Source organism: Apteryx mantelli, chromosome 4, assembly GCF_036417845.1.
Source record: "Apteryx mantelli isolate bAptMan1 chromosome 4, bAptMan1.hap1, whole genome shotgun sequence".
NCBI classification, from domain to species: domain Eukaryota; kingdom Metazoa; phylum Chordata; class Aves; order Apterygiformes; family Apterygidae; genus Apteryx; species Apteryx mantelli.
Window position 1 is genome coordinate 634,814 of NC_089981.1, and position 14,514 is coordinate 649,327.

Below are 14,514 nucleotides of genomic sequence, written 5' to 3' on the forward strand. Positions count from 1 at the left end.
AGCGGGAATGCAGTGCAAACCTGAACACTTCCTGTGCTTTTGCTGTCCGAGTACTCCCATGGTCCGGTCTTGTTTGGTTTGTGTGATGGGACAGAATTGCAGCAGCACAAGGCTGTGGATTTCAACAGAGCTGGACTGGGACAGTAGGAAGTTCAGAGGATCAGTTCTTCCTCACTGAAAAACCTGAGCTAGTCATCTAAACTCTCACCATGTTGTGGAGAGAGAGGTGCTTTGCCTGTCCGAGCAAGGTGTAAAGCTCTGCGGAGCTGATCTACAGTTAGATCAGCTGCACCCCTGTCCCTGAATGCAGGCGGCTGTTTCCCTCCTTTGCGCTGGCTCTGCTCTCTCTACCCAGTGATTCATTTAGGCTCACCAGCCTGGAAGAAAACTGTCCGTTCTCTTTCACCAGACTAATTCTTGCCAGGGGTAACAAGCTAAAGTGACTCACCAGCGTGTGCCAGAACTAGAGCAAGGAAAGGAGAGGTGAGGTCTTACAGCTGCAGATGGTCCTAGGGAAGATGAGGGCAGAGGAGAAGTGCCCCTTTTGGCTGGGTGAGACTGACTGTTAGATCAGGTCAGCTGCTCTTTGAGCCATACCTCAAAACTGAGATAAATCCCTCTCTGGAGGTGCTGCGCTCTCTCCACCCTCAGCAGAGGGAGCCTAGAGAACAAACTTGGGCTCTCTGCTGAAGTCAGTTGTCTAATAGGAAGAGTGGTGATTCTCCCAGCTGGCATAGGACACTGTTCCTCAGATCAAGGAATGGAAATGCTGTTTCCTGCACACGTAGCGTAGTCCAACTCTGAACCACAATGCACTGACGGATGCAGGTGTCTAGTCAGACTTTCTGAGAACCTGTGTGCAAAATGTTTCCTGTGGGAGGAGAGAAGTATAGGATTTTGCATTTTAAAGTCCTACTGTGACCGAAGGAACATCCAGCCTGAATCTGGAGGAAATTGGAGAAGTGAATGTAACTTTTAAGCCTCCCTTTTTGGAGAAGTTTGGTCTCCTTTGTTCAGTTTTTAGGATGCTCTGTTGCTTTACGCAAAGCAAAAAGGGGTAGCAGAGTTGATAATGCTCATCTGCCTGACTGTGTAGTGCGTGTGCTGGGGAAACCCTGGCAGGGGAAGGGCTTTACACAGCAGCTTGCATCTCCCACCCCTTCCAAACCAGAAAAAAATACACAGAAGTTAAATGGATTTGCTCAATTTAGTTGAGAAATATGAGGCTGAACATCAAAGAGTGGCTTTTAACACAAACTATGAGGATTGGTTTTTCAGTCCCATACTTTGCATTGTGGAAGACTTGATGGTCCTTCTTGAGCTTCCTCAAGCTGTTAAAGAATCCAGGCAGGGTTTGTCCAGACACCAAGGTGCAACTGCTGGTGGTGGGGATTGGCAGAGGGTTGGTAGTGCCCAAAAATCTAGTTGGGAAAGTGGCTGCATGTGAAATACGTTGCAGGTGACTGGAGTAAGAAGTCATATCCCTTTCTAGGAGCAGTATTTCCTATTGGAACTGTTGCCAGAGTTGCCCATCTGTGATCTGATCTAATAAATTCACTCCGTCTCATGGTTTAACTGCTGTGGTTGGTCAGTGTATGGTTTAGCAGCAGCTGCTGGCGTTCTCCTTGGCCTGCTGGTGCTGCCTCCCCACCTGCCTCTCAGCCTTGCTCGAATTCCCCAGTTACTCCTTGCGTACATCCAATTTTATAACCCAAAAGTGCAAAGCAAACTGCTCTCCCTGCTCGTTCTGAAAGCCTGCCAACCCTGCTCATGATAGGAATCCCTCCTGGAGCTGCAAACCCTGGAAGGGCTCCAGGTTCTGCCTGGATTCCTGTTCACTCCTGAGCCTGGTGTTTTGAACTTGTCTCTGTCCAGGGAACGTGCAGCCTGGGATATGCCAGTTCTGTTCTTCAGGTCTTGAGAAATATCAGGGGGTGATCAGGGGCGTTAAATGCGGGTCAAACCTGCTGGGTTAGTTCTTGGGATCCTCTTGTGAAACCAGGCAGCAAAAGAGTTAGTTTCATGTGGCTGTCTTGTCCGGATAGTCATCTTTGGTCGCGAGGGCATGCAGTGCTGCTAAAATTAGACACCTGCTAGCTTTTACCAGCATTGGGCCGGCCTCCAGGCTTACAGTGAGACAGATATGGTCATCGACAGGTTGTCCTGGGTCACTTGCTTAGGAGGTCGTGGCGTGTTCTTCAGATCTTACTGCAGTGCTTCTTTCTAGCTGAGAGAGGGGGGAGCCCTGCACCACTTTATTAATTCCCTCTGGGCTCTGGGGCATTGGCAGTTACTCATCAAAGCTGATGACCCTGCAGAACCAGGATGTTGACCAAATGACATGGGCCCATCCATACAGAGCCCTTTGCACCTCTTCTTGAGGGTGATGGGAGGTATTGGATCACTGAAGTGATTCAAGGTGGAAAAGTGCAGAGGACTGAAGCATGCAGCCTCTCTGCTACCACAGAGAAACACAAGGAATGTGCTGGTCATGGAGCAGAGCTTGGAGCCTAGACCGGGAACTGAGGTTGGAGGCGTAGGGTTGGAGGAGCACAATGTAGAAAGAAAAAGCTCTTGCACTTAAGATAAGCAATGACCAGGCAGACTGCTGGCTGTATGTCATATAATCTTTGTGCCTCTGTTCTCCATGCTGTATCTGAAAATACTTGCAAGGGAGTGTCTTCCCCGCATAACTAGCTGACATTGGCATCTGCACTGCCCTGAGCCTGTCTGGCAGTGGCCTTGCTGTTTCTGAACTCATCCACACTTCTGCCTTGTTCCTTCCCAGAGAAACAGGATCCTTTCCCACTGATGTAACAGAGCTCACGTGGCCTTTTGGGGGTGACTGTTAATTGCTGGTGGCTCTCAGCGCAGAGTACCTCAGAGTCTGAATTCTGGACACTGCCTTTCACCACAGGTTTTCACTGAAGCTTGAAGTACCTGTAAACATATTTGTGTGGATCTTGGAGGTTTGGACTTAAATCGAGACAAGAACCAAAGTTGTACTTGCTATAAAAGCATTTGAGAAGAAGGTGAATGCATAGACTGGGGAGAGTTGGGCTTGTTAGTGTATTATCCAATTGGATGCATTTCAGCAGAGCAGACCCACAAGGGAGGGATGTCTAGGAGGCACCCAGCTGTGAATGCATGAGATTAGCTGGTAAAACACTGCTCTGCACAAACATGGGGAGCCAGGTAGTAGGTATAATACTTGCAGTGAGAGGAGTTTGGAAGGAGGGAATTCAGAAACAGGAGTGAAATACCTACATTCTTCATCTTGACATCTTTCCTCCAAAGGAAAAGGGGAGACTTGTTGGAGGCTTGAAACCAGGCAAGCTGCTCTGGAAACACAACGAGCAAAGGGAAAGAGGCACAGGATGAGGGAAGGTGAGGGGCGGTCTGGTCTCCTGAGATGGAAGGAGCTGTGGTATGGCAGGCTGAGGCCTCCTTGGGACTGGCACATGGAGACGTTGGGAAGTCAGGGTGGGAATGGCAGCAGACAGGACAGGAAGTGACTAAAACCTTGTGGTGTTTGTTGGTTTCACTCCTAAAATGTGAAGTTGTTTCAGCAAAAGGACAGTTTGTTCTGTTTTCAAAGGTGACCTTGTACTCATTCGTCTCAAAAAAACACCCCAGGAGAATAGTCTTCTGGTTCTCTTCAGCCAATTGTTAGTTCCGTTGCCCATCAGGCGTAGCTCTATTCCTGGAGGCAGCTGTTGCTGATGGAGGTAGGTGTCCGAGGAAGTGTTTTAAAAAGTACTGCTGTGGAGATGGCATGAGGTACTTCCCCTTGGCATCCCTAGGAGAAGCAGATGGTAGGTGAAAGGATCAGAATGGAAGGGATAGCGGCAGAGTTGTCTGCCGGGTTGATGTTCATGCTTTCTATTTCCTACATTAATTGAATGGTACCCAAGCGGGCCAGAAACAACGGTGAAGGGCAGCTCAGATGAGACTTGCTGGCTCTGGTGTTGGGAGGATGAAAAAACTACCTTTACTTCAACCCTCCCTGGTACAGTGAGAACAGTTTTGGGCTGCTTGTCAGCTCTTCCTTAGTTGATCTTTCACCAGGATGAAAAATGCCTGGATTCTAACGCAGATCACAAAGCTGAAAAGCACTGTTTACATATATATCCCTGATTAATGCCGACCACTGATTAGGTTATCCTACAGTGATATGTAACGTGTGCCTGACCGGTAGACTCTTACTCCTTTCTTGGTGGGGCTGAGCTTTGTCTGTACCATCGGGGTTTCTTGTGGGTGGCAGTTTTGGAGGTCTTTGATCTCCTTCCTTTCCCTTTGGTTTGACATGAGGTATGTTGGGATAAGCTGAGAAGTCGCTGCTGTGGAAGCTTGGGAAGTTCAGAAAGGTTGGTCTTCTGTGAAAGGGGAAGGGGAAGGACAGTGGAATTTGGTTTCAGCGATTAGGAGTGCTCTAGCAATTTTGGAAGTCGTGTATCCCTGGCTGAATTGACAACTGACACTGAAGAAGGTGGGGGGGGGGGGGGCACAGTAGCGCAGCCACCTCCAGGAAGGAGTAGTCTTAGCTTAAGAGCCCAGGGCTGTAACGTGCTGGTGTACTCTGGCAAGGCCTGCCTGGATGGGGTTGCACTAGGAAGCAGAAAAAAGGCTTAGGAGGGCTGTAGCAAGCTGCTGGGGAGGGTACTTGGTCCGGATCCAGCCTCTGTTGACCCTGCCCTGAAGTAGACTGTGGGACAGACGTAGCTGGGTCTTTCTGGGAAGAGATCTTCTGTGCTGAGGAAAGGATTTGTGCAATTTTCACAAAATGTGTGCTAGTGGAAAGGTGAGACTGGCACTGGGCTGTCATGGCTTTGCAGGTGTCTCTCGCCCTTTGCAGGTACCACCCGATAGCCAGTTATTTAACTTGGTAGCAATTCCCTGTATGCCAAGTGAGGATCAAAGCACGTCAGAGTAGAAAGGGGTCCTGGAGCGTCACCTGAGGCCTGGAGAACTGTATGCTGACAAGATCTCTCCTAGTACGGAGACCTGATTTGGGGGGGGGGGGGGGGGTCTGGGGGATCAGGGCTTGTCCAACTGTACCACAGGGAAGCTGCAGACTTCAGGAGGGGAACATGTGGCTACAGAGTTGTCTGAGATCCCAGCAGATATTATGTCTCCCAAAACACACACTTGGAATTGCAGAAGCCTTTCCTCCCTCCTGTCTACTCTGTGCGCACTGAAATGTTGTTTTTCCCCACCCTCCCAAGACAACAATGACATGAAAGCGCTGTGGCCCCGGCCGAGTGCATGAGAGGCATTGTATAACCGATGAGAATTATTTGTATTGTGGCAGTGCTTTTGGGTCCTCAGCCATGACTGGGATCCTTTTCTCCTACATACTGTGCAAATTAGGAGGAAAGACTCTTCCCTACCCACAGGAACAAGCAAAGGCAGTCAGATGGAGAGTGGGAGGGGGGTTGTGGCTGATGCTGTATTGGTGACAACATGAGAGTTAAACTTTGAAATTTGTTCTGCTGAAGGAGATGGTCCCCTTCTTTCAGTGTGCTGCAGCTGTGGATTCCTGTGGCAAAGTGATTCTGGTTGAAGGTGTTTCTGCCCTTTTCCTCTTTGACTTTTTTACCTCGGTGGTGTGGCTGCCTTTCGCTTGCCTTGGAGGTTGTGCAGCGAATGAGACTGGGGAGAAGAGAGTCGGAGCAGCTCCCTGATCCCACAGTACAGAGCCACAGATAGATCTAGTTGGACTAAAGTTAAGCTTGTGTTGCTGCTGCTTCACGTAGTGCGAATCCACGGCAGGCTGAGCTGGTGGAGTGGCATCCTCTGAAACACGTTGCGCTTCTTCCCCAGCCGTAAAGCCCCCAAATGTCTCTTAGTGAGTGATCAGATTATTCATTGCACATTCCCTGGGTGAATGGCATAGGGTGGGGAGTGAGATCTGTCCTGGATGATGTAATTAGTGCTCAGATTAACCAACACAAAGAAAATTTATGGTTGAATTGCCAGATTGGGCAAATCTCAACTTTTCAGCCTGACCTAAACACTGAGGGGTTTATTAGCATAACTGTTTTGGTTAAAGACCTGTTTTTATTGCGCACAAATAAAAGCGAGAGAGGCACGCGTGCACTAGTGTAGCTGGTCCCTGTTCTCACAGGGGAGTAGGCAAAGGACACAGCTCTGTGGCAGCGGAGCTGATCTGGTGGTTGCCTGCTGCAGGAAAGGGGAGGGTTCCCTCTTCTCCTAGTCTGCTCCCTCCGGCAATCATCGGTCACATCTGTGAGTTGCCTTAAGACTGGGATCGTTTGCAACTGTTTTCTGCTGGCTTGGTCTTGTCCCGTTTCAGCAAGTGATAGCTGTTCCTAGAGGAGCGCTCCGCACGCCGGAGCTAGCACCGTGCAGGCAGCAGCGGAGCGACCAGGCGTGGGGAGGGAACGGCCGGATTGGGAAGGGAGTTCCCTGCTAGCACACCCCCAGCTCAGCCTGAACCCGTCAGTCCCAGGGAACAGCTCTCTTGCTGGGCCTGTACCACCAGCATTAATGCAGCATCCTCCAGGGAGAAAAACGGGATCTGGGTCAGGCCTGGCGGAGCAGTCGCATTTCTGTCAGATTAGCTGGAGTGCACAATCCAGAGCCTGTGCTGGCTCGGTGCTGCTTCCAGAAGGACAGACAATGCCTGATCTGGCGTGCAGTCTAGCAGGGCCCTAACTGTGCCTGCTCCGGAAGGAGATCTGAGAGTGAGCCGTCAGAATGAACTCGTGCCGGTTTAGCGCTCTGGCTGCAGAACGCTCTGGCTGGGATGGGCTCCCAAAGACTCTTGTTCAGGTCGTAGCTGGACTTAAACCACAAAAAACTTCCATGTGCTGGCCTGTTTTTCCTGTCCTGGCAGGAGCTGTAGGAGTGTTCAGGAGCAAACCGGCTAATGCAATCTAACTTCCCGCCCTCATGTCCTGTGTTAAGGAAATCGGGCGTATCAGCCAGACACCAGGGTCTCTGCAAGGTGACAGCAGAGGGGGGGCTTTTCCCAGTACATCGGTTGTATGGTGCTTTCATCCTGTGCCTTGCTGCTACCTACTTTTTCAGGCTTCTGATGTCCTTGAGCAAAAGCTGTCAGCTGGCCTAAACTGCTGTTTGCTGTGACAAATACCTGTTACGAACTAGGTTGCAGCCAGTCACCACACTTGTGACTGAAGCTGTGTTTCAGCCCAGGTCTCCTGAGGTGAGAGGTCCATGGTCATATGTGACATGCCTGTGGTTGAGCCCAATTTAGTAGCCACTGTTGTGCAGCTTAACTAGGAGCCCTGAAATTCTTGCGTCCAGCCTGGGAACCGTATATAGGTTATGAAGGGACTAGCTTGAACGTAGCCTCTTCTTGACCGCATTCGGCATGCCAGACTTTTTTTAATCTCTTGAGGTTTTTGCACCAAAAATGGCTTCCCCGGGGAAGGTAATAGAGCGGCTTTTCCCCAAACCTGATGACTAAAAGCAAGTATCTGGAGTAAGGCAGATGGTCAAAACACAGGCTGCAGTCAGGCCCTGCAATTTGCTCCCACCCACCTGTTCCCAAAGCAGGTGAGACCCACAGACTACAGGTCCCAGCATGCCCCCCTTCGCTGTGCACAGGCTTTAATCAGCTTAATGATGAAGAACTGCATGCTGGGACCTGTAGTTGTAGGCCTTGTTTCCAGGATTGCCTAGGGGTAAGTGAAAAGCTAGTCATGGGGGGGATGCTTTCCATGTTTGCAAGTTCCATGCTTGCCTGGACTTGGCATGCCCTGGACTTTCCTGATGTGTCTTAGAAAGGAATAAGATACCTGACAAAATAATTTTGGAAGTCTCCAGCAGTTGCTGTCTTTACAGCTGTCAAAGCTGTCCTAGTAGGAACTGCAACAGGCAGCTGATGCCTCAGACTCTGAGCTGTGATTGCTGTCGGGCATGTTTCAGGCTGGGCAGGACATACGCAGCTAACGGTCCGAACGAGCCAAAGGAAACATGGTTACCTCTGCTTCTTTCTCTGAAAGAGCAAAAAGATAAAAGGGAAAGCACCAAGCCAGGTTTCCATGGCGTGTTTGCCCCTTTGACTTAAGCCTTCTGCACCCTCGCACACACCTCTTCAGGGCAGAAGTGATTGCGAGACAGCCCATGGATGCAGACCGTGGTTGTCCAGCAAATCGAGCCGTTTAGGTTGGCTGCTGAGGTGAGAGAGGATCTCTGGGTGTACGTGGAGCTGGAATCAGCTGGGCTGGCTTCTCGCGTTGGCTTTGGGAGTGTTGCTCTGAAGGCTCCAGATCCGCAGGTTGTCAGCAAGTGAGAAATGCACCTTCCAGGTCTGAGCTCCGGGCAGCTGCTCAGCTGGAGACGCTGCGGGTGGTTAGCATCCGCAGACCTGTGACTAGCTTGCTGGCCTTCCAGGGAAGCCCTGCGTTTGCGCTCTGCCTGGCAGACTTCTGAGCCCGTTTTGTCAGGGCTTTCCCTCCTCGGCTTGGGCGAATGCAGCAAGGAGAGGTGCTTCCCGCAGCAGGAGCTGAGCTGGGCTGATTAACAGCGGGGAGGAGGGTGGGTGCTCTCAAAGCACCGTATTGTGCTCTGACTCCCGGAGATTAGTGCTTCGCAGCTGGCTTTTGAGCTGCTGTTTGCGTCCCTCCCTCGGGAGTTAAACAAGGTGTCGAAGGGTTAACAGGAGCTGAGATCTGTAGGGGTTGGTTGTTCAGGCTCCTCCCCCCACAAAAGGTGGAGCCAATGCAGCTCCGCCTGCCCTATACGTATATGTAAATATATACATACAGGGAGTGCAAGGCACCCAAGCTGGGTCCTCAGTAAAACGTCAGGAGTACCCGCTCCGTCCTTTCCCACCATGGTCATCTTGCAGTGCAGCTGTGCCGGGGCCTGCGAGCCCCATCCCTCCCAAGCAGCCGATTTGGACCGCCAGCACAGAGGTGAGATGCAAGGCTTAGCTGTGGGGAGAGGGTTGCCTTTCGGATAGAGATCACTAGAGACTAACCGGCTCCTCCAGGTGCTTGGAGATCTGGCCTGGCCCCTCGTAGGAAGTTGGCTCTTTACTGTTGAGAAGAAGCGCAGGGTGTCAGGGCACTGCTTCCAGAAACCCTGGCCAGCAGGGGAGGGCCGGCCTGCTGGGATGTGCGCCCGGCTGAAGGAGCTATGTTTGAAGCAGATCTTTCCCAAAATGCTGGAGATTTTCAGCCAAACCTGAGCATAAGGCTGTCTCTTGTACAGTTGTGTCTCTAAGTCCTGCACAGGGCAGGCCTCCTCTCTGCTGCGCTGTGCCGACAGTTTAAAACCGAACACCACAAAGTGCTAACTGAGTTGGTGATTTTAAGGAAAAGTGCTTTATAAGGTGATCTGATCCTCCACTGTAACATAACTGAGTACTCTTCCCCTGGTAACACCTTTACACCTTTAACTTAAACCTATGGTGCATCTCCTCGAAAGAGCAGGTCTTGATTTAAAGATTGTGAGTGACGGAGGATTTGGGAGTTTCAGCCACTGGGTTTGTGCTGTGAATGGTAGTAGGCACGGCCCCAGCGCCCAAGGGCTGTCGTGTGGGCGCTATTCATAGCAAGTAGTCTTCTCGGGGAATTAGGGTGTGCATTCTGGCCCTAAATGTGTGAAATTCAGTGTTCCGCAGGAAGACGTCGCCTGATTTCCACTACTAGCACCTCCATTTGTCATTTTTTAGGCATAGTTAGAAATATATCCACGTGTGTCTGAAAAAGCCCATGGGTAAAGGTGAGTTTTATGTCATTGTATTGTTAAAAATCTTTAGTGAAAGAAAGGACTTCTCTTCACTATCCCTGTTTAATAAGTGGCTTAAGAGAAAAGATTTCAAACGTATGACCATTTTCCAGACTGCTTAATCGTCTGGGGGCCGTTCAGAGAGGCTCATCTGAGAACACTCATTTTGGGATATTTAGTCGGAGAGCTTTGGAAAATGCCCCCAACGCGTACCCCATTCAGGAGTGGCCTGTTGTTCATGCCTTGCAGATAAGTGGCTATGCCTCTATTGTGTTCAGGTTTCTGTGGGGGGTTTTGGGAAAGCCAAAACAAAGTTAATGAGGTGTTAACAGCGGGGAGAGGTAGGCTTCTCTGTGTTGGTGGGAGGGAAACGATTTGTAAATTGATCAGCCTTCTTGAAAGCGTGAAGTTAAACTTGGACATTACTGGCAAGTTGAGGTAACAGGGGAAAAAAGCCCCTTTTTTGAATCCAGTGTCCCCCCACACTCCTGTGCTTTTAACTAATAAGTTAAAGAGGTGTCTTTAAAGTAGTGCATCTGCATTAGGAAATCCTTTCTCTCTTCCCAGTGCTGTCTGAATAGACAAGGCCAAAAAGAAGAGAGCAAAAATGGAGCAGTGTAGTGATCAGACTGATGGATGGCTAATACCAGGCTATAACTCACTGGAAGATATCCTGGGTTTGTTTATGATTCAAGCTTTGTAGCATGTGATGGACTGGAGAAGCAGACGGGTGGGATGAGTTAATGGGAGGAAAGTGATTGAGGAGAGCAGTGTTGGCACTGCAGAGGAGCAGGCAGGACCAGGCTGGGTTTGGTGTAGCAAAATGAAATCTTTCTCCCAAGTCTGGATGGACTTGTACCTTCTGTGGGACCTCACATGGACAGAGCGAGCCCTGCTTTACCCCTGCCGCTTCATTGCTGAGCCCTTCTGGCTGGGCAAGGAAGGCAAAGGTGAGTGAAGTATGGTCTTCGGGTTGGGTCTGAACTGGTGCTGAACTCCAGGAGGAGGTCTGCAGCTTGCTTCCGTAGAGGGAGGTGTCCGAGATGCATGCTCTCTCCTGGAAAAAGGTGCTCTTGTCTTTTGCAGGAGACTCTGAATTAGGGAAGAAATGAGATGTTGAAGGTGTTCAGAATGAGACCTTAGGAATGCAGGATGCAGCATGGCTCTGCTCCAGACAGTCAGAAACGTGCTGTGGCAGGATTTCTTGCAGGGACCGTGATGCAAAGTGTACCCTGGTCACATCATTGGCAACCGTGACTGTCAGCATTACAGAGGGAGCTGTGGCTGAGCCCTGCTCCGAGTGCTGGGCCTGGGACCAGTGTCATTGCTGGGGACATGACCCTGTTACCAGCTCTGCAATGCTGGTGGGCTGCAGGCAGGTTCCAGCTTCCAGACCCTGAGGTACTGGTGGCTGGTTCATCCTCTTCTGTCCTGGGGCTGTCTGCTGTCAGAGCAGTTGATGTGAATGCTCTGGAATGGGAACTTCCCTAACCGGGGGAAATCATCTTGGCTAATTCAGACCAGGTTGACTTTTATCTGAGGGAAATTACGGAGCATTCCCATGAACTGCTCTTCCAGAACAGGGTCAGTCTCTGGAGGGGTGGCTAACAGCTGGGGACAGTAATTTCTTCCAGATCCAGCTATCCTAGAATAGGATGTCTGTCAGGAGTGTGAGTACAGATGTAGTTACAAGACCCTCTAAGAACAGGGTTATTCTTTCCCCCCCCACACATGAGGGAATAAGTCAATTTTTGCGTGCAGGCATGGCCAAAGATGAATACTGGAGAATCGTCTTCACCATGTAACCCTTCCTTTATCACTTGGGATTTAAATTCATAAAGTTTACCTTCAACACAGCAAAATACTGATGGGCTTCTTAAAGAGCAGGGGGGGAGGGGAAGGGAATCTGATAGTTGGTCCTTTGCCCCAGTTTTATTGAACTGTCTCCTCTCCTCCTGTGTTGCTGTACTATAGTTAGCACCTACTATGAATGAGTTATCTGCCTCCCATACAGCTCTACATGCAGGAATCTGTTGGACCTAGGAAAAGGAAATCTGATATTTCAGTAGTATGTTTGGGATCCAGAACAGATTGCCTAACTAGATCTTCTCTTGCATGTCTCAAACTAATACCAGCAGAGCTCACTGAGCAAGAAGCCTGGGAAATAACATAATGTGGTAATGTAGTGTCCCTTCTCTCTCTGGGAGTAGAAGCCTGTAGGCTTCCCAGTGACACCTGCTGCATGGTGAGGGCCCCCCAAAGCCTTTGGCCAAGCTGCACAAGGTTGAGATGAGGTTCTGCAGACAGCTAGCAGAGGAAGCAAGCCAGCTGTTCCTCCTGGTCCATAGCTCTTACCCTCATGTTTTGTTCTCTCCTCAGCGCGGCACGATGAGGCGACGTTACGAGGATGACGGCATCTCCGATGATGAAATTGAAGGGAAGAGGACATTTGACCTCGAGGAAAAGCTCTCCACCAACAAGTTTAACTCCACCTTTGTGGTCTTCATGGAAGGCAAAGGTCTGTGTTTGCCCCCTTTGGGGCTGCTGTGCTGCAGCGTATGCTACTGGTGTCTGTGACCAGACAGCTGCTGCGGTTAGCGGCTTCTTCAGCGAGACATAGTGTGTGAGATGACCTTTCCCTGAGTCTTTAGAGGAAAGCTATCAGTGATCATAGTGGATCATGCTCTTGTTCATCAGACTACACCCAAAGCCTCCCTGACTGCCAACCTGAAGGGCGATTACAAGGCAGTTGTGATAATAAGCCTTCACACTGTCATACATTTTGCTGCCTTTTACTCTCCAAACCTGTGGTAACTCTGGCTACTGTTTCCACTGGCTTTGCATTTTCCTCTTCTGTAAACCACCAACCCAAGGGTAGCAGAGGAGACGGGGACACTTCTGCTTGCTCCCCCACAAGCCCTGCTTCCGTCCCCAAGCAGCTGGAGGCAATGTGGAATATACTGATGGAGGTATGGCTCCAGTCTACTATGCTCTTGGGCCAGGGGGCTGGTAACAGGGAGTGTGTGTGGGAAACGGCATGGAAGCCGCTCAGTCTGGAGCGCAGTGAGCCAGTCTGCAGTGCTGCAGGCTTGCTGGGACACATGGCAGCCAGGACTGAGAGCGCTTGCCTGGGTCAGCACCTGTAATTGCAGCCACATGTCTGCTAGATGCTTATTTCAGAATAAGTGGGATCTCCCCCCTTCCTTTCACCACGCATACAGCTCAGTGGGATGTCTTTTCATCACACAGCTGGTGTAAGCCCTCGTGAGGATTTACTGTGAGGGAGGAGAATTTTGTTAAGATCTCTCTTGCTCAGTTATGAGCTTCCTAGGGAAGTGAGGACCAAAAGCCTCGCTGTTACCCTGTCTGGCCCAGCCCGTTGGAGCAAACCCATCCTTCCTGGTGTGCCTGTCGCAGAGTTGTCAGTAGTACACACTGTGCCACTTACAAAACTGGCACAGAGGAGTTTGAGGATCTCCAAAGGAGAAGAGTAGAGCCCTGTACTTTGCCATTTCTCTTTGACTGCCTGGGTTTGCCAAAGATATGAGAAGATTCTCGGCTGAACAGTGCCCTGAACAATCTGATCTGACTCTGAAGTTAGTTTGGTGGAGGCAGGGTTGGACTGGAGACCTCCACAGATTCCATCTAAGCTCAGTTTATCTATAATCCTCTGAGTCTTCCCTAACACCTTCCTGCTTCTTTTCTCCCCACACCAGATTTCACAGTTGAATACATCCAGCGGGGTGGCCTGAGAGACCCTCTCATTTTCAGGAGCGCCGATGGCCTGGGGATAAAGTAAGTGTTGGGGCACAAAGAGGTGGGTGTCTCTAGCCTGGTTTCTCAACTTTCTCCACATTGGCAGGATCTGATCCTGGTAGCTAGATCTGTGCTCTGTCCAGCTGATATGACTGTGTCCTGCCCATCTTCTTAGTGTGCAGCGAACAGAGAAAAGCATCCTTCCACTTGCTTATCCTATTCTTGCTAGTCTTTTTGTTGGGCTTAAATGAGAGTACCAAATTGGCTGTAGGTGACAGGCAGATCTCACTGCTGCTCTGATGCGACCCCTGGCTTGGTTTCTTGCCTCATTTGGAGGTGAGGAATTTTTTTGTTCCCCTCCTTTTTATGTTCATTTCTTATAAGTTTGCAGTCTTCACCAAAGTAACAAACAATGTGGGCCTCTATTGCAAGATACCCAAGCTCCTGCCTACAATTTGTAGAGTAGTTATATCTTGGAACTAGTATTTCTGGCGTTTTCCAGAAGTCCAACCTGGTCTGCACAACTTGATTACTTCTGAACTGTCAACTTCTTCTGGTTACAATTGAGCCAATTAAAGTTTACTGCTTTGAGTACAAACTCTTGCAATCATTACAACTTTATACTGTTCTCTGCTGTTCATAGAAATACACTACGGGTGGTAGATCTAGTTTTGAGGCATCTAATACTGCATCCAAACACCGCAGCTGTCTTGTACAAAGAACTGAACTGATTCAGAGTCTCTGCTTGGTCAGTGGTTTTTGTTTTTTAATAAATGCAAACATTAGAGGAATAAATTTGTCCCAGCAAACTGTCAGAGCTGGCATCAGCCACACTGCTCTTAATTTCCACCACTGGCAGTGAGCAGATGGACAACACCAAATCCAACACATACTGAATTACTGTAGTCTGGCAAATTAGACAGGAGATTTGTGCCAGGACCCGTTTGAATTGTTGGGTGACTTGGGAGGGCATAGATCTGGTATTGAGGATTACAGTGTGGGTGCAGCTGAATTTCTCCCAGGTTTTGGTTCTTT

General features: G+C 49.8%; 1 protein-coding gene across 5 annotated transcripts in view; it reads left to right on the forward strand.

The window, feature by feature from the left end:
* The window catches only part of KDM2A (lysine demethylase 2A), a 54,219-nt gene that overhangs the window by 12,764 nt on the left and 26,941 nt on the right, over positions 1 to 14,514 (forward strand). For 3 of the 5 annotated variants that reach the window (XM_067295734.1, XM_067295735.1, XM_067295737.1), the window contains 2 exons: positions 12,103 to 12,241; positions 13,440 to 13,518. In XM_067295734.1, the coding sequence (XP_067151835.1) occupies positions 12,103 to 12,241; positions 13,440 to 13,518 (218 nt within the window). Of the gene's footprint in view, positions 1 to 11,090; positions 11,125 to 12,102; positions 12,242 to 13,439; positions 13,519 to 14,133; positions 14,228 to 14,514 lie in introns of those variants that run through there. The other 2 variants (XM_067295736.1, XM_013953445.2) reach the window with 2 other exon arrangements.